This window comes from Mus pahari, chromosome 3, assembly GCF_900095145.1.
Source record: "Mus pahari chromosome 3, PAHARI_EIJ_v1.1, whole genome shotgun sequence".
Classification (NCBI taxonomy): domain Eukaryota; kingdom Metazoa; phylum Chordata; class Mammalia; order Rodentia; family Muridae; genus Mus; species Mus pahari.
This window is the reverse complement of record NC_034592.1, coordinates 15191578-15214728: the sequence shown is the minus strand read 5'-3', so window position 1 is coordinate 15214728 and position 23151 is coordinate 15191578. Positions and strand designations below refer to the sequence as shown.

General features: G+C 52.6%; 1 protein-coding gene across 2 annotated transcripts in view; it reads right to left on the bottom strand.

Annotated features, from left to right (window-relative positions):
• Positions 1-23151, bottom strand: part of Col5a1 (collagen type V alpha 1 chain) — a 155345-nt gene that overhangs the window by 93249 nt on the left and 38945 nt on the right. For both annotated transcript variants that reach the window (XM_021193880.2, XM_021193881.2), the window contains exons 3-4: positions 17919-18132; positions 16623-16785 (exon numbers count right to left, since the gene is read on the bottom strand). In XM_021193880.2, coding sequence (XP_021049539.1) covers positions 16623-16785; positions 17919-18132 — 377 coding nt within the window. The remainder of the gene's footprint in view (positions 1-16622; positions 16786-17918; positions 18133-23151) is intronic.

Sequence of the window (23151 nt, the reverse complement as noted above, 5' to 3'; positions counted from 1 at the left end):
CCACCCACCCACCTACCCATCCATCCATCCATCCATCCATCCATCCATCCATCCATCCATGTGTCCATCTGTTAACCTGACCATTCAAGAGCTATCACACACCTCCTAAGTCCAGGCCACTGTGGCACACACTGCAGATGTAACTCTCACAGAACAGCTCCACAATGGTGCTCACATTCTATCAGCACCACAGATTCGCCTTGTGCTTTCCTGACAATGTCACATCCTCTCAAGACCATGTAATCATTGAGCTTCTCTTGGGACCCATTTCTAGCAAGATCTCAGGACTACCTCTGGTCCTGAACCCACAGTTCTGCTGTGCTCTCGGGGGGTGGGGAGGAAGAAATGATCTTCTTGCACAATCCAGGAAGCCCTTTATCCCTGCTTTCCATGAGGTAGAGTGTGAACTTTTCTGTGAGCTCGACCCCAGGCTAACCTGGAGGTTGGAGGGGTAGGAGGTCTAGACGTGGCCTCCTATCTACTGAGCCATGGCAGGACTGGATGGATGTGTCGCCTGTAGTCACTAAGTATGGACTCATGGTGGCCTTCTAGGACCTGAGAAGGAAGGGTGGGTGTCTTGTGGTCCTTTATCATCCCCAGCTCCTACCTCTGAGATGAAACAGGTCTAAGGTTGGGTTAATGTGGGAGCGAACGCTCACTGACAGATGGAAAAGCTGTCTCAGAATACATCAAAGGCTGCGCCCCCTGAACCCCAAGGCTTAGGTCCACACCCTAGCCGCATTGGGGTTTGAAAACCCCATGTAAAGATCAAGGAATTCAAAGTATCCTCAAGCAAGCCTGCGTCTGTCTGCGTGGCTGTGTAGGGTAGCCTCCAGTGTGGTTCTCTCCTCCCTGTACCACCACAGCAGACTCGATCCCAACCCCTGACCTCTATGGAAAAGGAGGGGCCAACAGTTCTTCCTGAGGTCTGCCTAGTGACTGTCACATGAGGACCAGGAGAGGCCACTGACCCTGGCCTCAGGGTCCTCTGGCTTCCTTTCCATTTCTGACAAAGCATTCTGACAGAAACAAATTAAGGAGAAATGGATTCATTTGGCTTTCACTTCCAAGTCACAGGCCACGACTGCATAAGTGCAGGACAGGTACACCTGTCTGCTCTTCCATGAAGCGTTACCTTTAAGAGAGAACTCACTCACAGCTGAAGTAGAACAGAAGCCACGGAGAATGCTGCTTGCTGGCTCCCTCACACATCCATGCTCAGCTACCTTGTTTGGTTGGTCTTGTTTTATTCTGTGTAGCCCTGGCTGTCCTGGAGCTCGCTCTTTAGACCAGGCTGGCCTCAATCTCAGAGATCTGCCTGCCTCTGCCTCCCAAGTGCTGGGCTTGAAGAAGTATACCTCCGCCCAGCTCAGCTAGCTCTCTTACATAGTCCAGGACAACATACCTAAAGAATAAAGCAACCCAACCTGGGCTAGACTCTGTCAAATAATAATCAAGAACAGTCTCACACACATGCTCAATCTGATCTGGGCAGTCTCGCAACTGAGACTCCATTCTCAGGTGACTTTAGGCTGGGCCAAGCTGGCAGCTGAAACTAGCATCGGGCTACAGAGGTAACTCATGAGCCCAGTACCCGTGACCACTAGCTGACCCACCACACCTGACCCCACCTCAGCAGGCAAACTCCTATCCAGGCTGCAGACTGAAAAGGGTTCTTTCCACCAGCAAGCAGGATAGTGGCTGCAACAATCAGAATCGGTACCCCAGCATGCCACACCACCACAGTACTGCTATGCCCTGGAGCCAGGCCCCTTCCATGAGATGAGAAAAACAGTTGTGCAAGAGGCAGCTGGGGGAAGGGTGGTCTTGCTCACGCTTGACCCCTGGGGACAAGAGGTAGGATGGGTGAGCCTTCCTTTCTTAGACTAGCCCTAGGCTTCAGCCCCTGCCTCAGGGGGATAGGGGAACAGAGAAAACAAACATGCACAACGCTGCCTGCTGTTGCTTGATGCTGTCTGCAGCCTGCACTGCAGCAAATGGTGGCAGGGGGAAACAGGGAGGTGGGGGGACAAGGGAATGGGGGGAACAGAGCCCCAGTGATCCTCTCTCAGTAGCTTACATGGTACCTTCCCCTACTGACATCCAGTCTAGATGCCTCCCTCCTATTCCTGTCACTCCTCCACACCTTCTCTGAGGCCAGCAGAGGTGCCCACTGCCCTGACTCCCTCCCTCCCATACTTGTCCCGGAGGCTTGTGTTCTAAACTCCCACAGATGAGAGCCTTGTGGCAGAATGGTGCATGAAAACCATGCATCTTCATTAAGCAACACAACCTGTTAGCTCAAATGTCATCCAATTCAAATAAAATATTTTCTCTTTAAGTCCATAGCTTGACATGTAAATAAACACACTTGATGGGAGGAAGCGACACCTTCGGGAGGGGGTGTAGCACTGGGAGCCTTTGGGTTGTAGCAGCTGAGATGTTGGTGACCACTGCCTCTTACAGGCTCTGCCTCTCCAGGAACCCTGTCTAGCACACCTCTGCAATCCATCATAGTAGTCCAGAGAGCAGGCCTGGAGTAAGGCGGCTCACTGTTGCTGAGTGTGGGTACACACCACATGACAACTCGTTCCATGACTGGGTCAAGGGCTCCAGAAACTGGCGCAGAGCTCCATGTCCCTATGTGCCTACTCTGGAACCCAGGTGAAGCTGGCTTCAGCCCACCAAGGTTCTCAGCCTGGATGTGGCTGGGCAAGGAGTCCCTGCCTTCCCAACCCATCCATCCCGAAGTCCTACAGGGAGCTGAGTAAACACTATACCTGTCCTGCCCAGGGGGCCTCCAGCCCATTCAGCTTCTCTTCACTGCACGTGAGGAGAGGGGAGAAGGGCCTTGAATGCCCAACACCCAGCAAGACTACCAAGGGACAAGGAGCTCCCTGCAGGACAAGAGGACAAGATGGCAGGGCAGGAGCTCTACCTGTACCTGTTTCTGCACCCCAGTTGTGTGTGCCATGGTGTGGGCGTGGGAGGACAGGGTAAGGGTGCCATGACATCATCATAGACTCCTTCCAGACTTCTCCTCCTTGTGAGAAGTGGGAGAAGAAGCTGGACCAAGAGGAAGTCTGAAAACCCAGGCCCGCTCTGAGAAGACCCTACCTCCACCCTGGGCTACCTCTGACTGGGAGCTATCACATGGTCTCGGCCCTGTTGGAGTGCAATGCAGAATGCAGAGCACTGTGTTAAGGCACTCCCAGGTCCCTGGAACCATTGACAACCTGGTGAAAACGGAATGATGACTGGTTAGTCGAAAGCTTGTCTAGCAAGTGCCAAGCCCTGGGTTCGTGGTAGCTTATATCTCAGCACTAGCAAGAGGATTAGAAGTTCAAGGCCAGCCTGGACTACAGGAGAACCTGTATCAGATAGATAGATAGATAGATAGATAGATAGATAGATAGATAGATAGATAGATAGATAGATTAGATAGATAGATTAGATAGATAGATTGACAGATCTACAACGGATAGCAGGCAGACGGCAGTCTTGTACCTAAGAACACATGTGTCCTGCCCAGAAATCCATGTCCAAAGACTCTAGAAGTCTCTGATGTGGTGGTCTCAAGAAGCTGGGGTAGAGGTGGATAGAACAAGTTCTGCCCCTGCAACTTCAAAGGCATCCCAGAGGACTCCCCCGACCCCGGGAGCTCAGGAATGCTTCTAGAATGAATCTGATACATCTGGCCTCTCTCTGGGCCGGGAATATGTGATAGTCTGGAGTCCAGGCACCCACTGCAGGGAGCCCCAGCAGGGTGGCAGCTGTGCAGGACAATCTTGAGACCTTGTAGGATGTCCCCAATGGCCTTGCTCCCCTGTGGATGAGCCAGATCTGCAGGAGGCTACGAGGACCCTTGTCAGAGGCTCAGTCTCCTGGGGCTGCCCTGTTCACTCCAGATGCAGCCTCAGCAAACTTTCTGGAAGCCACCATCTGTGACCTGGACAGTAGAACCCTGGAGGCCCCCAGGTGGATACAAACTACTTGTTAAAATCAAGCCCAAGGCTAGAGAGATGGCTCAGCCCATTAACAGAACTTAGGGCTTTCACAGAGGATCTCGGTTCAATTTCTACCACATGGTGGTTCACAGCCACCTGTGTCTCCAGTTCCAGAACATCCTACTCTTCTGGCCTCCATGGGAACAAAGTGCATATACATATGCAGGGAAAAAAATACATTAAAATAAAATAATATAAAATAAATATTTTTTTAAAAAATAATAATAAAAAAAAAACCCAAAACGTTGCCAGAGTCTCATATTGAGAATATCCTGACAAAGCTTCCTGGAAGAAATTTGGGCTCCGTGCAACAGCCCTGAGTTCTCACAATGTCCTTGTTACATCATGGAAGAGGAAGAAATACAGGCTCTAAACATGCAGGGCTGGGGGCTGGTGGCTGGCCTCAGGGTCACATCAGGACCCAGCAGTACCCTGCAGGGATGTAGGCAGGAAGCAAGAACCTCAAGCTAGCCTTATAACACCCCTGCACCCCCACACTACTCGAGAGCACAGGGAAGGTCTCAGGCCTGCAGTCCAGGACACTCCTGGCTTCCTTCTTGGCATAGGCAGTAAGCTGGAATTGCTCATGGCAGCACCTAGAGGCACTGGATTGCTGTAAGGATGCCAGTGCCAGCTGCCCTCCCAGAAGTGACTCTGGCTTCAGGTACCCATGAACAACTGGCTGAAATTTGGGATTGGGCCATACATAGGTTCTCTCTAGAGAGCCAGGCTCTCCACCCCTGCGTAGACTCACTGGCCACCCAGCCTCTCACTGAGGCTCTTTCAATGTCATGTCTTACTGCTATGTGTCCTCAGCATGTATGTGCACGCGCACTCACACAGAGGGGGTGGGGGAGGGAGAGAGGGAGAGGGAGATGGCAGAGCTAACCAACATAACCCCAGCTTCTTCAGACATGCTCCTTCTCCTGTCTCCATCCTGATACAAACTCCTCCCACACCCCTCTCCATGAGTATGACTCTGCCCTGAGAAGCAGAGGCCATGCACCAGTTGGGAGGTACAGTGTAACCTACCAGCCCAGCCTTCATGTCTCTGGTGCAAGAGTCCAGGAACTGTTCTCCCAAGCATACCACAAGGCTACCCCATCACCCCTACCCCTATCACCTTTACCTCTGTCATCCCCACCCCCACTAACCCTACCCCATCACCCCCACCCCCATCACCTCCATTACCCCACCCCCACTAACCCTACCCCATCACCCCCACCCCCATCACCTCCATCACCCCAACCCCATTACCCCTACCCCCATCTCCCCCACCCCACTGCACTTATAGGTCTTCTGGTCTAGTAGCAAGATCTCACGTAGCCTGGTGTGTTCATAGGTATAAACATGGATTTTGTGCACACACGTGAATGTGGAGTCTGTACTTGGCTGTAGTACATACCTGCATGTGTACATGTGCACAGGCATGACATGTGTGTGTCATAGGAGGGTCCTACGATAGAGTAAGCAGCTGGCCCCCCGAGAGCACTGAGGTGGTACTTGAGTGTCCAGGACACTATTTCTCCCCCTCAACTGCAGCTCACAGGTCCTCGCGAGCTGAACTGAGACCCCTCTCCATCCCCCATATGAGCTCACACGGGGAACAAAGAACCCTGCCTGAGCCGCCTCACACAAGGTCAAGTGTTGCCCACTCAGTGTCTCAGCAAAGGTGCCATTTCCCCCAGGCCTGACCGCACTCTTTCCTTGCAAGTGAGAGGATGAATGGCTTCTTTCATCTTTTTGTCTCTTACACGGCACAGATGTGTGAACACAGAGAAACGAGACCACTGTCACAGGCCACCTGGCAAAGAGGTTGCCTGCAGTTCTCCCAGCTCCCTAGAGCTGCTCACTTGGCGCGGTGCACACCCCCAAAAGGACACCCTCTCACTGCTGATACACCCAGGCTAATACAGGGCAGGAAGTCAGTCAAACCACTCTTCTCCCCAGGCCAAGTCCGGCCATCACTTCATTTCATTTCAAATGTCACAACCCGGGACTGGCAGCCCCACATAGCAAACCCATGGCAACCCTAAATCACCTGAGGAAACTCTCATGATGGACTCTGCCCGGCCTTCCCCCTTCTGTGTACAAGCTTACTTTCTGAGCCCCTACTGAGCGTCTTCAAGCTTCTGCCCCCAATGCCTGTTGGCCATCACTGTTGTTCCAGTGCGCTGTGCTGACCGTGCAGCCGTATTGGCAGCATCAAGTGAGCGGCCCATTTTTCTGCGGAGGACAGGCCCATCTCCATTTGGACACAGGTGAGATCATGCTGTCCTTGGCGCTCATGGAGCCCAAAGCATTTTGCTGAGCGAGTCAGTTCTGTCTCTGCCGATAATGAGGTTTTAGCCAAGCTGCACTGGGCTGAGGAAATTGCAAAGCTTTTGTTGGAGAGCCTGCAACCCTGGCGGCTATGCAGTGAACTCACAGACAACACAGAGCTTTGCAATGTCCCTCTTCCTTTCCATTCTTTCTCCTCCCTGAGGCACAGCAGCCCCCACACTAAGACAGTTACACCTAGCCCTCTCAGAACCCAAAGATGCCCCCAAAGGGACCCCCACAGATCTCTGCTTGCCTTGCAGATTTCACCATCATTTTTTACTCACGCCTACAAATGGACATGTGCACATAAGCTGAGAAAATGAGCCCTTCTTCTTCAAGACTGCAGGAGAGGTGGCCCCCAGTGTACCAGCCAAGTGAATCTTGAGTCCCACTGCCACACTCCCTGGCCATAAGCCATTCCCAGAACCATGCCCTAAAGGTGGTTAGGGTAGACCTCTCCATCGCCCATCCAAAACACACCTAGGCACCTGTGGCCTGGACTCCTTCCCATGACTGCCTTGATTGCTGTCACAGGTGGAGGAGAGCGGAACCAGAGGCCAGCACTGCCCAGTTTCCCTGACTTCCCAGCTGAACGACACTATGTGATCTTAGGCACTTTCCCAAACCACATCAGGCCACACTTCCTATCCAGGAGGATGGAAACAGGACTGGGCTCAGTGGTTGCCAGGGAACGGCTCAGCCCAACTTCCTCAACTGGAGCAGAGCATGACATGTTTCCAACAGCAGTGAAGGATTGCAGAGCCAGGCCACACAGGCACATGCCAGGTACCCACAGGTTCAGGGCACACCCAGGCAGCAGGCCGGGGTGACTTCCACAGACCCAGAGCAGAGCAGTTGGGTGCTGCGGGGCCTTTCCCTGCTCTGTGCTGTCCTCGGAAGTTCCCTGTAGACAGGGCATACATTCTGGCGTTCAGGGGCCTCCCCAGTCACATTTAAAATCTGGCATTGGCATTATTGCTCATGGGCTACCCAGGATGGAAATACAAAGTATCTAAGCCAGGGGAGGGGGTCCTGAAAACACTGCTTCATGGTTTCAGCGTGGCTGTGGAGAGTGGGCTGCGCTCTGATCGCGGAATGAAGGAAACTGCTTCAAGTCTATGTCAAATGCCTTCTTGTTGTCTTTTTCTGGATCCTATCAAGGGTGCATGGTATAAAGGCATCATCTGGGAAATATCACAGAGCCGGGCCCCAGAGAAAGAGATGGATGGTCACGATGCTCATCACCACCACCACTATTACCACCATTACCAAAATCACTCTCACCACCGCCACCATCACCACCAAGATCACCACTACCACTACTACCGCTAAATCACCATCACCACCAAGACCACCATCATCAGGATCACCACCCCAACTACCAACACTACCAAGACCACCAGCACAGGACCATTACCACCACCACCACCACCAGTAAAATCACCAACACCACCACAAAGACCACCATCACCAGGCTCAGCACCGCCATCATCACTACCACATTCATTATCACCAGCACTACCACCCCCATACCACCATGTAGATCACTACCACCACTACCACAATCACAATACTCGCCATTTCCATCACCAAGACCACCATCGCCCCATCACCATCCACACCTGCCAGTATACCACCACCAGTCTCCAATCATGACCATAATGATGCCACGTGGCCCTCAATCCCTGGTGAAGGTGGACCATCCCCCTGACGGCCCTCTGCAGCAGGGAAGCATGCAGGAGGGCACACAGCTTGGACACCTTCTTTGGTCCATCCAGTGTCTCACACTCTCCTCTATGCCTGTGGTGAATGACTGTGGATCTCCAGGGAGAAAAACGCAGCCCAATGCTTTCCAATTTACACAACTGAAAAACTTTATTCTGCCTCTGAGATCCAGGAAGGCAGGATAGAGGACACAGTTCAGAGCTTGGCTGTGGCCTCCTAACCCATCAGCATGGGATGTATTGAGCCCAGTGGTGTGGGTGAGGCTATCTGAAGATGGCTACATATTGACTTGAGCCAGGGCTATGAGTATGGCCAAACCCAGACCTCATAGGATAACCATTATCAATTCTGCAGCCTCTTAATAATTCTGCAGTGTGTGTGTGTGTGTGTGTGTGTGTGTGTGTGTGTGTGTGTGTGTCAGAGAGAGAGAGAGAGAGAGAGAGAGAGAGAGAGAGAGAGAGCATGAACATGTATCTTTGCTGTAAAAGGTAATGTTGTCCTAGTTTGCTTCATATTGCTGTGATAAAAACATTTTGATACAAAGCACTTTGGGGAGGAAAGGGTTTATTTGGCTCACAAGCCCCAGTCACAGTCCATCACCAAGGGAAGTCAGGGTAGGCACTCAAGGCAGGAACCTGGAGGCAGGAACTGAAGCAGAGACCATGGAGGGGAACACTGCTCACTAGCTTGTTCCTCACGGCTCGCTCAGCCTTCTTTGTTCATGAATGCAGGACCAGCCATCTAGGGTGGACCATCTCACATCAACCATCACTCAAGAAAACGCCCCACAGGCTTGCCCACAGGCTGATCCGATGGAGGAAGCTTTTCATTTGAGGTTCTCTCTTCCTGGCTGTCCTCAGCTTGTGTTGAGTTGACAAAATAAAAATTAACTAACCAGAATAAATATATAATATGAGTTAATATTTACCATTAAGAGCAGAAAGAAAGGACCTGTGGTTAGCAATGGCACTGCTTATCAGTCCCAATTAGGAGCACTTGGTGGCTTACAGCCAATCAAATGACACAGCTAGCAGGCTTCCTGTTACTCAGTAAGCATTGAAGACATTCAAAGGTGTCCACCAGTGTTTCTGAAAACATGCTCCCAATGCCCATGCAGTCAGCCATGGGACCTGAAGGACAGGACTTGGCCACACCCCAAGACAGCGCTTAGACACTCTCACCTGTCACTAGCTTGATAGCAGTTTCTAGGCTCTCACAGGTCCCTGGCCACAGGTGACACACTGTCCCTCTGTCCCCCTACACGTGTCCTGCCTGCCCTGGTCACCTCCCTCAATGACTTGGCCCTGTGTGTCTCCTGGCAAAGAGGTCCAACTTCCTAGAGCTCCTTGGCCACAATGCTCTCAGGGGAACCAGAATGTCTACTGCATGCCAGCCCAGCATGATATCACTGGGCAACGCCTGACTTCCAACATCAGGTCAACCCTGGCTCCTGGGAGATGCTGTTGCTCACGATTTCCATGGAACAAGCCTGGCACATTCACAGGTCAGGCAAGTGCTATGAAGGGGCCGAATCTCTGCAGCTTTGGGCCTCAGGACCATGATTTAGTGGGTCCTAGAAGCAGAGACCTCCATCTGTTTGCCTGCCAGCCAACAACTTTAAAGCTGCATGGCCTGCTGCCAGCCACAGCAGACGCTGGGGCCAGCCCCTGTCCCAACATGAAGCTCTTCCTAAACCTGGTAGCTGGGGAATTGGAAGCCACTCAGGAGTGCCCAGTGCCTTACGCTGAAGTGCGCATGCTCTGGTGGGGTCAGGGGAAGCCTTTTCAAGCTGCTTTAGAGATATAAGCTAAATGGAAGCTTATATTTCAGCTATGTTTCAGCTCTAAGCCTTCACGGAAGGGACTTGGACGGAGCTCAGTTGAGGGTTTTGAAGTGAGATCACTAGATTTGGTGTAAGCCTGGTGTGTCCTGCCCACACCTGACCTCGGACTCAGGGCCTTCCAGACTGGAAGGAAACAGAGTCTTCATTTTGCTACTACCTGGGACCGTGCCTGTCAGCTCCAGGAGACTCATCAGAACAACTCTGCCTTTCCAGGAGTCAGGAGGTACCAGGGCGAAGGATAGACCCAGAAGAAGTCTTGAATCCCCACTTGCCAGGGTCCTGGGCACACACACACACACACACACACACACACACACATGTCACAAGGGCACAAGCTGAGGCCTACTCAGTGTGCTGGAGCACAGACGTGACAGCCTGGGATGGCCAGAGGCAGCGTCTGCATTTTGACTGAGTGGAATACAGAAGACCAGAACTGGCTAAATGTGAGTCATGGCCCGAGCCACAAGGACAAAGCCCTGTGCACACCCTGCTTGCTCACTGATGTACACTCCTCCCATGTGCTGCTTGGCCCCAACTTGGCCATGCCCAGGATGGGCAGCTGAGAGCCTGGGTTTGAGGTTTCCCTTCTAGTCACTGAGCCCACGTCCTAGCATTTAGTTCTAGAAGCTTCCATATTCCTGTCTGTGCCTCAGGATGCAGGGGCCTAGAGCAGTACCAGAGGGCTATGAGAAAAGCAGGTCTTGTTGCTGTGTTAGGTCCCTCACAGCATGGCCAACATGACCACAGTCACGGCTACACTGACCTGGGCCAAAAATCTTAGGAGCAGCTGGTCCAGACTTCCCCACCTAAACTGCAAGCATCATAATGGATGGAGTCCAGGGCCCAGAGATGGTATCAGATGGGCTCTGGGAACGCTATCTGCAACTGGAGTCAGAACCAGCCTTCCTCGGCTGTTCTCAGGGTGGGTAGGGCACATCATGCCTTACTGGGGCTCCTTCTGAAATGCGTATGACCTTCAGGTCAACAAGGGAGGATGACAGATGCGAAGCACAGGCAAAGCTTATAGCTGGACAGGGGCAGCCGCTCTCAGGAACTCTTTAGCTGGTCCACCAATCACTGGCCGACTCCCACAAGTGCTGGGACCAGCTCTCTGTAGAGGTCTCTCCCCTCATTCCACTCCCCCGTGACACAAGTCCCTTTCCACTGGCCCTGTATCCCACTCAACAGCAGGCCTGGGCTGAATCCCTCGGCCCATTATAGCTGCCCTTGGTGGGCAGGTGAGCACAAGAAGAGAGTTCCCCCGGCAGGATTCAGAGGTTTAAAATCGGAGCTAAAGTAGGGCCTGGATCTGGGGCCACACTGGCTTATCTGCCCGCGAGAACACGGCTCTCTCTCCGCTCACACAGAAGATGGCTGGGTCTCAGACCTGTTTGAGAAGTCCAGACCAGATCTCCTTGGGCTGGCTACCGAGGAAGGCGGCTCCTCAGCACAGCCCGTTCCTGCCTCAGAGCAGACTCCAGGAAAAAACACGTCAGTGGAAAAGCCAGGCTCCTGCAGACAGGGGAGGCAGGATTAGGTAAACACTTGGCCTTCTTCAAATGCTGAGGTGCGGTAGGGAAGGGGACCCGCCAGCGACCAGGGGTACACAGTGAAAGCTGAGTTTACAGTCTGTTTGGTCTTGTTGCCCCTTGAAACATTCGACAGCTTAAAAGCACACTTGGCTCCTGGCCCACAGTCTGCAGCCAGCCATGCCCCGTATCCCAGAAGCCTCAGCCCCCTCCGTGGCCCTCCTCCATGGCACACGCCAACAAGAAGGCCTCTCCACCTCGGGGCCCTAGAGCAAGCAGAAGGTGCCTTTCTCTGCCCTTCCCTTGAGAACGCTTGTCAGCCTCAAACCCGCAGACGCCAGAGCAAGCGCAGCCTCGGGGTGGGGTGGGAAACAGGAAGATGGCGCGAGGGGAGTCAGTGCAGCGGGTGAATCCTGGAAAGGTGCTTGCTCTGGTTCTTTCTGTAAGGTCCCTTGCTTCTGTCTTTGGCTAATGTGGAGTCACACAGCCAGCGGCCGAGCTCCGGAGCAAGGCTACCTGACTGCACAACCCTGCTCGGCTGCCACACTGCAGGTGATCTTTGATAGGTCGCTCAGCTCTCGGGGCCAGCTTTGTAAGCTCTCCAGATAGAAACAAGGTTCCCAGCCTCTGGTACCTTGAGGTGGGCGGACACCGCACAGAGCCGCCGTTGCTGGCGTCCTGTCTGCAAAGACACTCCACCAAAACGGCTTGCTTCCACCTGTCCAGATGACACCCTTCCCTGACAGCTGTGTCCCTGCTCCCAAAGCCCAAAGCTCACTCTTAAATGAAGAGGGAGTGTTTTCTCATATGGGGAGATCAAGAAAGACTTCCACTGCTTCCTGTATGGTAGGGCCTTGGCCTGCCCAGCATCTCCTGCACCTCAGATCTCAGACACATTGCAAGGAAAAGTACAAGACTCAAACTGTGCAGGGTAGCCACAGCAGAGCCCTCTGGAATACAAGAGCACCGGGTTAGAGCTGGCCAAAGGAGCAAGGAAGAGCATGAAGTGAGTCCCTAGTAAGCCCCCAAGACCCAGACAGTGTGAAGCCTGAGGGACAAGAACAGTAGCTCATGTTTCACAGTGAGCTTCTGAGATGGCAGTAGAAAGCTGGGGCCAGGAGCAACAACTCTAGCCAGGGTTACAACTTCCTGTCTATCCACATCTGCAGTCTCTCCACTCAGATAGGACTGGGCGAGCATGAGGCTCCCCTCCCTCCCCATCTCTGAGCGGGAGTCAAAGCCCTTACTGGATAAGGTGAGACAACTTGTATCTTTGCCTCCACGGAGAAGGCAGTAACTGCCACGAGTAACAGGCCAGAGGGGCCACAGCCCTGGCCAAAGGGCCCTGAGTTCAGCATGGTTCCCTGAAGCCCTTGAGCAGACATTTCACACAGCCCTTGATGCACAGCCTCACAGTGGTGGCCCCTTTGCACCCATTTTACAGATGTGACTACTGAGCTCCACATCGTCTGTCAGGAAGACCACATAAAGACCATCCAGGAAGTGCTGAAATTCTGCAATCTATACACCTTCTCTTCCTCTCTGTATAGCTTTGCAAGACCCTGGTATGCACAACATCCCTGGAACTTCAGGGAGACCCCAAGACTCAGATCCAAACTAGTTAGACAAAAAGGACCCATGCCTAAGGGAGCCAGCAGATGCCAGAGACTGTTTGCCAAGGCCACTGTGGCTGGGCTCAACATGTGCCATGAAGATGAACAGGCCACTGTTACAGAAGCCTCTAATGTGGCCCTGGGAGTGTCCTCCCTAGCTGTCTCCCTCAGACTGTCTTCACGCTATACACGGTCTCTGAGAGGATGTGGCATCCCAGGCTTCCCCGAGGCCCCTTGGAAGCCCTGTGGAGTTTGGCGGATCTGCCTAGAAGAGGCGCTGGGCAGGAACTGCAAGCTTGTGCCAGCAGTGCCCTGGCCTCGGCCTCAGCACCAGCAGCCTCCCACTCCTCAAATCAGAGAACAAAGTGGCCTTTAACAGCATAAGAATCTTGTGGGAAGGGAAGGCCATTGGAGAAGTTTCCAGCAAGAACTTTCTGGAGAAGCCAGGCGATGAAAATGAAGAAAGCAGCGAACACCATTATCTGAATCCTGGAAAGCAGAGAGTTAAATCACTTCGATTCCAAAAGGCATAAAAATTCACTTGCAAGGAGACACAGAGAAGCTGAGACCAGCCCCCCTCCTCTGCCATTGCACTGTGAGAAGCAAAGAGGAGAAAAAGTCCCTACTGGCCACCCTCTGCCTTGCTGCCCTAGCTGGTCTTCATTAAGGAAGACAGGTCCAATTTCCCACCGTGAGCACAGCTAACAGCCAGGAAACCCTGGGGTTGGGAAAACACAGACCTCAGACCATTAACAACTTGTGGTCAACAGAAATCCCTGGCTTCTGGCAGCCGCTCCCCCTCAAATCAAATTCCACGGCAGGAGGAAAGAGCTCACCAGAAACTCAGGACTGTGCGTGCATTGCACCCTGCTGTTCTAACAGAGTTGCCAGTCATCAGTTGCAGGGTGAGAACCATCCTGGGCATGGTAAGAGAAAGCCAAAGGGGCAAAGCTGGACTCTGCAGCCAGTATCCAAACGCGTTTAAACACTGGAGCCCGTCTTCATTCTCAACACAAATTGGTAACCATTACCAAGGGCCTGCTGTGGATCACGCATGTGTATGCCTTCTGTGGACTGATTCCTGAGTGTGTGTGTGTGTTTGTGTGTGTGCACTAAGTCAGTGAGAGTCAGACAGTAAGATCTAGTCTCCAGGAACAAGGTGGAAGGTGAGGGAGGCATTTGCCATTGACTGCTGGCCTTCATATGCACACATGCCTGCATGTGCATAGACCACACACACACACACACACACACACACACACACANAGAGAGAGAGAGAGAGAGAGAGAGAGAGAGAGAGAGAAACACACACATATAGAGACACATACACACAGAGAGACACACACATACACAGAACTAAACACATACATATATACATACATACATACATACATATGTACACAGATGCTTTTTAAAAAATGCAAAGCATCGGGCTGGTGAGATGGCTCAGTGGGTAAGAACACCCGACTGCCCTTCCTAAGGACCGGAGTTCAAATCCCAGCAACCACATGGTGGCTCATAACCATCCGTAACAAGATCTGACGCCCTCTTCTGGAGTGTCTGAAGACAGCTACAGTGTACTTACATATAATAAATAAATAAATCTTTTTTAAAAAGGACTTTAAAAAAAAAAGGGAAAAGAAAAACAAACAAAAAATGCAAAGCGTTTCCAGAAACTTGATGATAAAAGGCATGTTGGCACACCCTGTAGAAATGACAAGCGTTCAGCACAGCCCAACACTGTTAGTACACAGCAAATTCAGTCAGACCGGATGTTTTGCTTAGCTCTGGGATGTCCTTGTATGCCTGCTTTTAAGGTTTTGGTCACCAGAGACTGGACCGCAGGGGCCACCCTCGCACTCCTGGCTAAGAGTTCTCTTTCCAGCTCCTCTAGTGCCCTCTTATGCCCACTCTTCAGGGCAGCCCTGGCACTTCCCAGCATCTTGGCTTTTACCTAGATCCCCCCACAAGGCAATCCGTAAAAGCAGTACTTGACCCCTGGCCAAGCTGTAAGCACCAGCTCCCCACAAGACAGGCCAGCAGGTACCTGTCTAGCTGAGGACACTCAGCCACCCTCCTGTTCATCCCAGATTCCTGGGCACATCTAGTCAGACACTTGCCCAGAGGGCAGCCCCATAGCTTACAGGATCCAGCACTGTCTGCTCCCATGTGCCTGTCCTACATGGCAGAGGGCCTGGACTACAGCATTAGCCTTAGAAAGGCAGCTGAGTCCAGCAGACCCATCCGCCCACCGCTCTCACTTTCTGGAGGCTGACCCCATTTCCACATGAGGCAGCTGGCTGCTCTGGGCTCTCCTCAGCTATTGACTACAAATTCCATCCCAACCTCGCCCTAGCTGACCTTGGCCCAACCTCCATGATGAGTGTGGTTCACACCCATCGGGGACTCACTCCTTGGCACACTCAGCTACATGTCACTTTTGCCACAGTTCCGTGTATGGCATTGCAATTCCACGTCAGTCACAAAAGACCGGCAGAACACTAAGGTCGGCTCGACATGGCATCCAGCCCGCTGGGCCTGAGTCACTGGGAGGACATGGCCCAGAACCGCCACCACAGCGGTGAGCGCATCAGCAGGCCTCATCAGACACTGGTGGGGACTGCACCTGGTGGTGACCCAGCACAGGGAGGAAATAGCATTCACATGGTATTTGGGGACTGAGGGGAGTGCCACTCCCATTCTGCCCTGTCCAACCCCTGGAGGGAGATATCTAAGAACCAAGATCACCCTCGGAGACCATTCTCTGGGTGATTACCAAACTTCTTCAGCCAGGGGCCCTCAGCTCCCAAACCTCCCACAAAGCCCAAAGTATGTCAACGAAAAGAATCCAGGCCAAGTGTTCCAGCCCAAATCTAAGGTCTCAGGCCAAATCTAAGACCTCAGAGATGTCTGTTCCAGTTCATCTGGTTTCAGGTGGCCTCCAAGACCACCAGACACCTGCACGGGCTCTCAACCTTCTTCCTGAATCAAAGACAGTTCCCAAAATGCTTCTATGCCCAACAGGAATCCGGAGGACTCTAGACTAAAGTGCAGGCTCCAGCCCCTGTTCTGTGTCCTGCTCCTATCTCTGGGGCATTTCCCAGAGAAGCAGGCTCAGCTGCTGGATCATTGATGACTTAGAATACATACACACACACACACACACACACACACACCCCGAGTCAGTTGGTTCCTTCCAAGTAATCCCATGAGTGGCCCAGTTCTGCCCTGCAAGTCCACTCAGAGGAAGCTGGCTCTCCTCAACAGAACCCTTGACCATCAGAAGGTGCCACTCAGAGCAAGCTTGCCAAAGTTCTGTCTCCATCCCAATGTGGCACCCAAGAGACAACTACTGGGTTGCTTAGAAACAGGCAGTCACGGCCACCCCTGCATGGCATCCACATGGTAGCCACTCTGGCCGTTCCACTCACAAGCCACGGCATCCTTGGGAAGCAATAGAATCAAACTGATCCCTAACCGAGGAGATGGGTCTCCCACAGTAGCCACACATCTCTACAGGAAGAGCCACCACGTGACCACAAACATCCCAAGTGGCCCAGGGGACCGCCCATCTCCTGCCTACCTCAAATATCTCGTCATCCAGAACCCGGGAGCCAAACATGACGATCCCGTTGGTATCTACTATGGGGTGGTCACTGCGGCTGAGGAACTTCGTAATCTTCTTCTTACAGTCAAGGATCAAGGTGACATTTTTCTTGTAGACACTGAGAGCAATTCGGTGCCACCTGCAAAGAAACGAACACTCAGGCGGGGCAAGGTTGCATACGGCAGAAGGCCAGAGTGACTTCCCAGCAGAGTCCCCAGGGCCTCGCACCACAAAGCTCTGTGTGACAACTCTGGACACACATCTGGACAATATCACCCAAGAATCACACTGTCATTTAGAGAAGCTCTAAGAGTCAAGAATGGGATGACATCCACTGGCTTCAGAACTGATTTTCAAAGGCAACGGGAGGCTTCGTTTCCCATTCTGAAAATAGCATCCACAGGCAACACGTCACTAATGTTTATAAACCAGAAAGCACTTGTCCTAGTTCAGAGAGTCACCTCTGTTTAACCTCCCTCTTTCAGTGCAGCTGAGAATGTTCTGGGCTTCCATGACCCCTGCTTTGAGAAATCCTAATGTAGGCCTGTTTCGTACAGTGACTGGGGCCAGACTCTAGGAAGAGCGCTTGTAACCCAGGTACTTCTGGGAGAACAGATGTAACTTACAGGAGATCCCACTATTCTCCAGTCCCCTAAGGTCCTCACAGCCAGATTTCTCATCTCTAAGATGCAAATCCCAGGAGCTCCTTGGGAGAGGTGAGCATGGGGACTTAGGGTGAGTTCAGCCAATAGGAAGATGTCATACGGAGGCTGCGGTCACAGTCACATTATCACTCTTTACATGGGATGTAATCTCTGACAGCTGTGGGCTAGATGTGATGGCTTCATACAGAGTCGTGCTAGAAAACCCGGGAGCCATAGCCTGTGGTCCCAGGGCTGCCTTGGGGATGCCACCATAGAATTCTGAAGATAGGTCTTCCCTCACCCACACAGAGACTGTCCAGTCCAAAAAGGAAGTTCCTCTTGGAACAGGTAAGCATGGCCATCTCCTCTGCCCCTTCTGATCTAGGGCCAGCACAGGGCACACATGGTGCATTTTACAGGATGGCAGGGCTAGGGAACAGCCAAGGTGCCCTAGAGTTTTAGAGAAGAGAAGAAACGAGCCCAAGCCTTTGAACTCCATGTCCAGTGGCCCACCACCTGGTACCTGGTACCCTGCAGGTGGGCATCATAAACCATCTACGACCGGGCTGGCTGCTGCCGCACTCCATCTGGCCAGCAGCTCCATCCCCTCCCTCAGTGGGTTACTTACTTGCCGTCGGACAAGTTGATGCCAGGGAAGAGCGGATACTCTTCAGGCCCGGGCTTCCCTGTGTGGTCCTCATAGAGGAAGACGGGGGAGCGGCCCAGCTCCAGCCCCAACTGCTGGATGCCCTGCTCGTTGTAAATGGAGACTAGGAAGGCCTGACTGCCTTTCTTGGCTTTCACGGTTGTCAGAATGGAGAAGTCCTCAGGAAAATCAGACTCTGAAACAGAAGACGGAATGAGAAGGCCATAGGGGAACCGAGACCCTGGCCGGCTATGGCAAGCTGAGACTGATCTGGCAAACTCTGCTGTGGGTGGCATGCCTCTGCAGCATACCTGTCCAAAGTTCGAACCTCTACAGCCTCCTCCACTACCAGGGGTCAAGCAGCCCGTTCCAGGCACCATTGAAAGGCCCTTCCAGTGAGGACCCCACAACACCCTTTCCTTGGCTCCGAGCTGCACCTCTGTGCATCTGCTTATGAGTCCTACTCGGGACCCACTGCACTCAGCAGCTTACGGGGAACCTTTGAGTCTCCCACTGCATCAAAAGCTAAATACACTGTGTGCCTCATCCAGTGTCAGTCACGCAGTGTCTATCACGGGGGATGCGAGGGGTGGAGGAGAGAGGAATGGGAGACAGGCCTGAGCACGCCCAGACACGCATGGTCTGAGAATTCTTTGTCAATAAGCTCATTAAAGAAAAATCAGAAACAAATTTTTAAAAAAATACTCCCAATTTAAAATTTTAAGAAAAACTAGTATCTAGTATGTTGAACTGGAGAGGCTGTTCCTTTCAATATAGGAAGTCCCTAGGCTAGCCCTGAGAGTACCTGAACCCCCTCCTAGCCCTAAGAGCACCTAAACCCACCATTGGCTGGAGCTCAGTGAGCCCTTGGCTGCCACCTCCCCATGGATCCTGATGGAAATGTCAACTATCCTCCTGTGATTGAAGTTTTGCCACCAACTGCCTGGGTCTGATAGGATGTAAGCCACACAGCTACTTAACGTGAAGGAAAGCGGTCTACACATATTCCTTCCTTCGCCCACCCATGGATAGGGAACCTCTCAGATCCCTCGGTGGGTAATGCCCAGCAAGGTATCTGGCAGGAACAGGCTGACGAAGCACAGGGTAGTGAGGTACCACCAAGCCACACTGTTTCCTCTGTAGATGCTGGGAGTCTGAGTTACGGGCTGGGGCGGGGCAGGGGCGTCTGGCTATTCCATTTTCTCCTTTAGAGTTGGAACAAGGTCAGCCACTTGGCCCAGGAGGCCACTAGTCACTGCTGTAGCAGGCTTTGTCACAGTTTCCTTGCAAAGCTATCCAAGGGTGCCCTCTGTTGTTGGAACTGCAGGCTGCAGGTACCATGCTGGGGAAAAGCAAGATGTCCTAGATCTGGGGTTGGGGGTGGGGGGCACAAACGGGACATAACGACTTGACTGCTCTTCCTTCCCGTTTCTGATGTAGGCAGAGAGGGCTCATGGAGGCTGTGGTAGCTGGCGTCTGACAGGAAAACTGCAGATCTCAGGGGTGGCACAGGGTACGGTGGGATAGGAAGCTAGTGGAAGACCCACCCTATAGGGTCACGACCTCTCGTCAAGGGGCCCCCAGACTCTGACATGGGATAGCCATGTGTCCTAGCCCAAGTCAGGCACCCAAAGAGGCTGGGTGTGCAGGGGCCTGTTGGTGTGCTGGGCAGCATGACCAGCTCCCCTGGGGTCAGGGTGACAATTTCAGGCTGCTCTGATAGCTGATGGCCATGCAGCTACTTGAGGAAAAAAGGACTCCACTGGGGGACCTGCTTAGCCTGCCTTCAACTTCCAGACGGGAAGCTCCTTGGAAGGGAACATGCAAGCCCACACTGTCTTGTCACCCTGAGGACTGCTGTGCCTGCCCAGTAAAAGGCCCCAGCTGGCCATGTCAGTGGACGGGCCTTGTACCTGTAGGACGTGGGCACCAGAGCAGACCCTACAGCAGCCGGGAGGTCACTGTCTGCATTCAGGGTGGACCATGCGGTCATTACCCAGTCTCTGTGCCCACCCTGACTGTGTCAGTGACTGAAAGGATGAAACGCATGACACATGAGAGAGTCCTCTTCCTCCATCATGATCTATGGTGGAGGGCAGCCAGCCCGTCTCTCCCAGCTCATGAAAACGCCCCTCCTCAAGGCAGCCAGCCCGTCTCTCCCAGCTCATGAAAATGCCCCTCCTCAATGTTTAAAATCACTATGGTAACAAATTTCCTCAGCTCAGACAAAACTTGAAAAAGATGAATTGTGTTGAACATTAATCTCTCTCCTAGCAAAATAACAATGGATTTATAGTCCCTTTAAGAAGGTCTCTCTTCACTACGACAGGAGCTGGCCACTGACACTGTCCGCCAGGCTTCCGGGTAGTCTGGAAGTGAAGTCTGGCGCCTCCTGATTGAGCTCACTCAGAAAAGCCACCACAGCGGAGGGCCAGTAGCTCCCCTCATGGGCCACCATTTTTTGCCCTAAGAGTGCAGGCAGACATCAGTATGAAGTTTATGTGGTTTTGGCAATCAAGCTCAGAGCTCCATATGGGTTCAGGGAGTACCCTGACAATGGAGTCCCAGCCCCAGTCCTGGGGAGTTTTGGTTTTGTTTTCCCCTGTCTTCAAATTAGTAACTTGATTAGACATTCAGACTTGCTGTAGCTAGGGTGTGGGGGACACCGGGCCATTCACTCCTCCCTCCTCCCACCAACACCCAAAGACCCCAGTCCATGGCAAGGATACAGTAGGCAGATAATAAATGCAGCTGCCATAGAATTGACTTTTCCAAGTGGATGGTTATAGGCTGGTTGATGCATCACTTGTTTTGGCGAGGTAACCAATAGTTATGGCAGCTCCTCTAACATAGGCCAGGCTCCAGGTCAAGGGACAGACATGGCCCTCACTCCCAGGAAGGGACATTTCCGTAAGGGACAGAAACAATAATCAAGTAAGTTATTTTCCTAATAGTCAGTGTGCAGTGGCCTGGGAGGGTGAAGGCAGCAAGTGACTGCAGGGTGTGGAGAGCTTGAGACAGGGAGCCAGCATGGACCCTGGTGGCCCACAGGGATTCTCATCTGCTCCTCTCCACCTCCTCAGGGGACTGTTCATTGGCCATGGGGAAGGTGATGGGCCTAAAGAACAGCTTTCATCTGACACCTCCTGCAGGAAGTTATTCTGGGGCCACCAAGTATGGCCCCAGAGTCTCAAGTGAGCAGGGCACCAGCATCTGGCCTATCACCATGAGACACCTGGCACCTAACAGGAATTGGAAGGAAACTGCTCCCAACACTAAATAGATGCCAAGGTACGGCATCAACCCAAAGGCACCTTCACAGCCACAGTACAGGGTATGGAAGGGATCGGGCACCCTTCAACTAGGAACCCAATATCTTACTATATAGGGATGCAAGAAACAAAACACCCCTAATCTGGAGGATTTCATATACCATTCTATATGGGGACAAGAGGCAGGCCACCCCTCAAACAAGGAACTTCACATATCAATGGGGGTGTTAGGCAAAGACCATTATCAAATCCCACTGTATGGGGGAGGAAGGGTAAGACACAGCTAAACTAAGAGATTCCACATTTTGCTGTACAAGGAACGGTGTGAGATAGCCCTCAACTAGAGAACCTCACATACTACTATATGGGCAGGACGGCCTCAGCCTCTCAGGGAAGACACAGTTCTGCTCCCTGAAGGAATGCAGTACCTCTGACCTGCTGCTGCATTCTCACACCGTCCTAGGGCCCCGTATCCCACTGTCCAGCTCAGGCAGCCGCATTCTGCTTCCCATGCATGACCTTTGTCTAGGGCCAGCATCCCAAGACGTGATTTATCCTGTGGTCTGCAGTGGACCAGTGAGGGTGGGAGGGAGCAATGGGGGTAGCTGGTCAGGGTAGCTGGTCAGGGGCTGCTCCTGGAGCCAGCTGAAGACTTAGGATCCTTGAGTAAAGATGGAGCCCTGGCAATGGGGGGGAGAAGGAGAAGAGCTCCAGGCCAATCCACCCTGTCTAGTTCTGAGTGAGCCAGAAATCTCGGATAACTCCTCAGAGTGGGATGCTGAGGAGAGCAGAGGGAAGACCTCAATCCTCAGTGGAAGAATGGTGGGGATTGGGTCTCCACAGACGAGGTGAGGCCAGGCGTCCCGCCATAGTGTGAGTCAGGAGACCATTACAAGCAGCTAGTGCTAGCTGGGTAGACATAGGAACAGTAAAGCTCTATACAGGGAAAGTCCAGGACCACCTTCGTGCATGGCCTGCTAGTTTCTTTTAGATATGGTGCCCATCCTGTGAGAGAGAATGTCCAGACTTTACGCCGTGAACAAGCTTGCCCCGTCATCTAAAGACCCAGATCCACACAGCCCACAAAGGGAAGATTATGCTGTTCACTAGGATAAGGCTGTTGTGGAGATCAGCCCGTAACCAGGGGCTTCATTGAGCAAGCTCTAAGACAATTCCAGACATCTATTCATGCTCTACCCAATCCAGTCTTGTTGCAGTTGCCTGGAGCCCTCGGGCCTCCTAGTACAGCTACCACAGACAGCCTCTCCACCCTGGTGCAGCCAAGGAGCTCCTGCACTCTGGAAGAAGGCACACAGGAGCTAGCAGCCACACTCATTCTTACCTAGGCTGCTGCGATGGCTGGCATGTAGCCACGTGAGTCCTGTGGAAGACATCCCACACGGTCTGGCCTGTTTCCTGAGCACTTGTCAATCAGAAAGCCTGCAGTACCTTCCAGGGTCTTCCAGGATCAATCACCTACTCTGTGGTATGCAGCCTCAGACACCAGATGATGAATCATGGTGACCCTGGAACAGCTTTTCCAGACTGACCTGTGGGACCTGAGGAGATGCCGCCACAGAAACTCCTCTGCAGAGACTCCGAAGCCACCTTGGCTGCACTGGCCACTGTCAGACAATCACTGAATGGCCCGGTGTCCCCCACACCCTAGCTACAGCAAGTCTGAATGTCTAATCAGTTACTAATTTGAGGACAGGAGAAAACACAACTGAAACTTCCCAGGGGCTGGGGCTGGAACTCAGTTGTCAGGTTACTCCCTGAACCCATATGGAGCTCTGAGCTTGATCGCCAAAACCACATAAACTCCATACTGATGCACGCCTGCACTCTCAGGGCAAAAAAGGTGGATTCGAGACCATCAGAAGTTCAAGATCATCCTTAACTGTAAAGCAAAAAATCTAAGGCTAGCCTAGAACAGCTGAGAC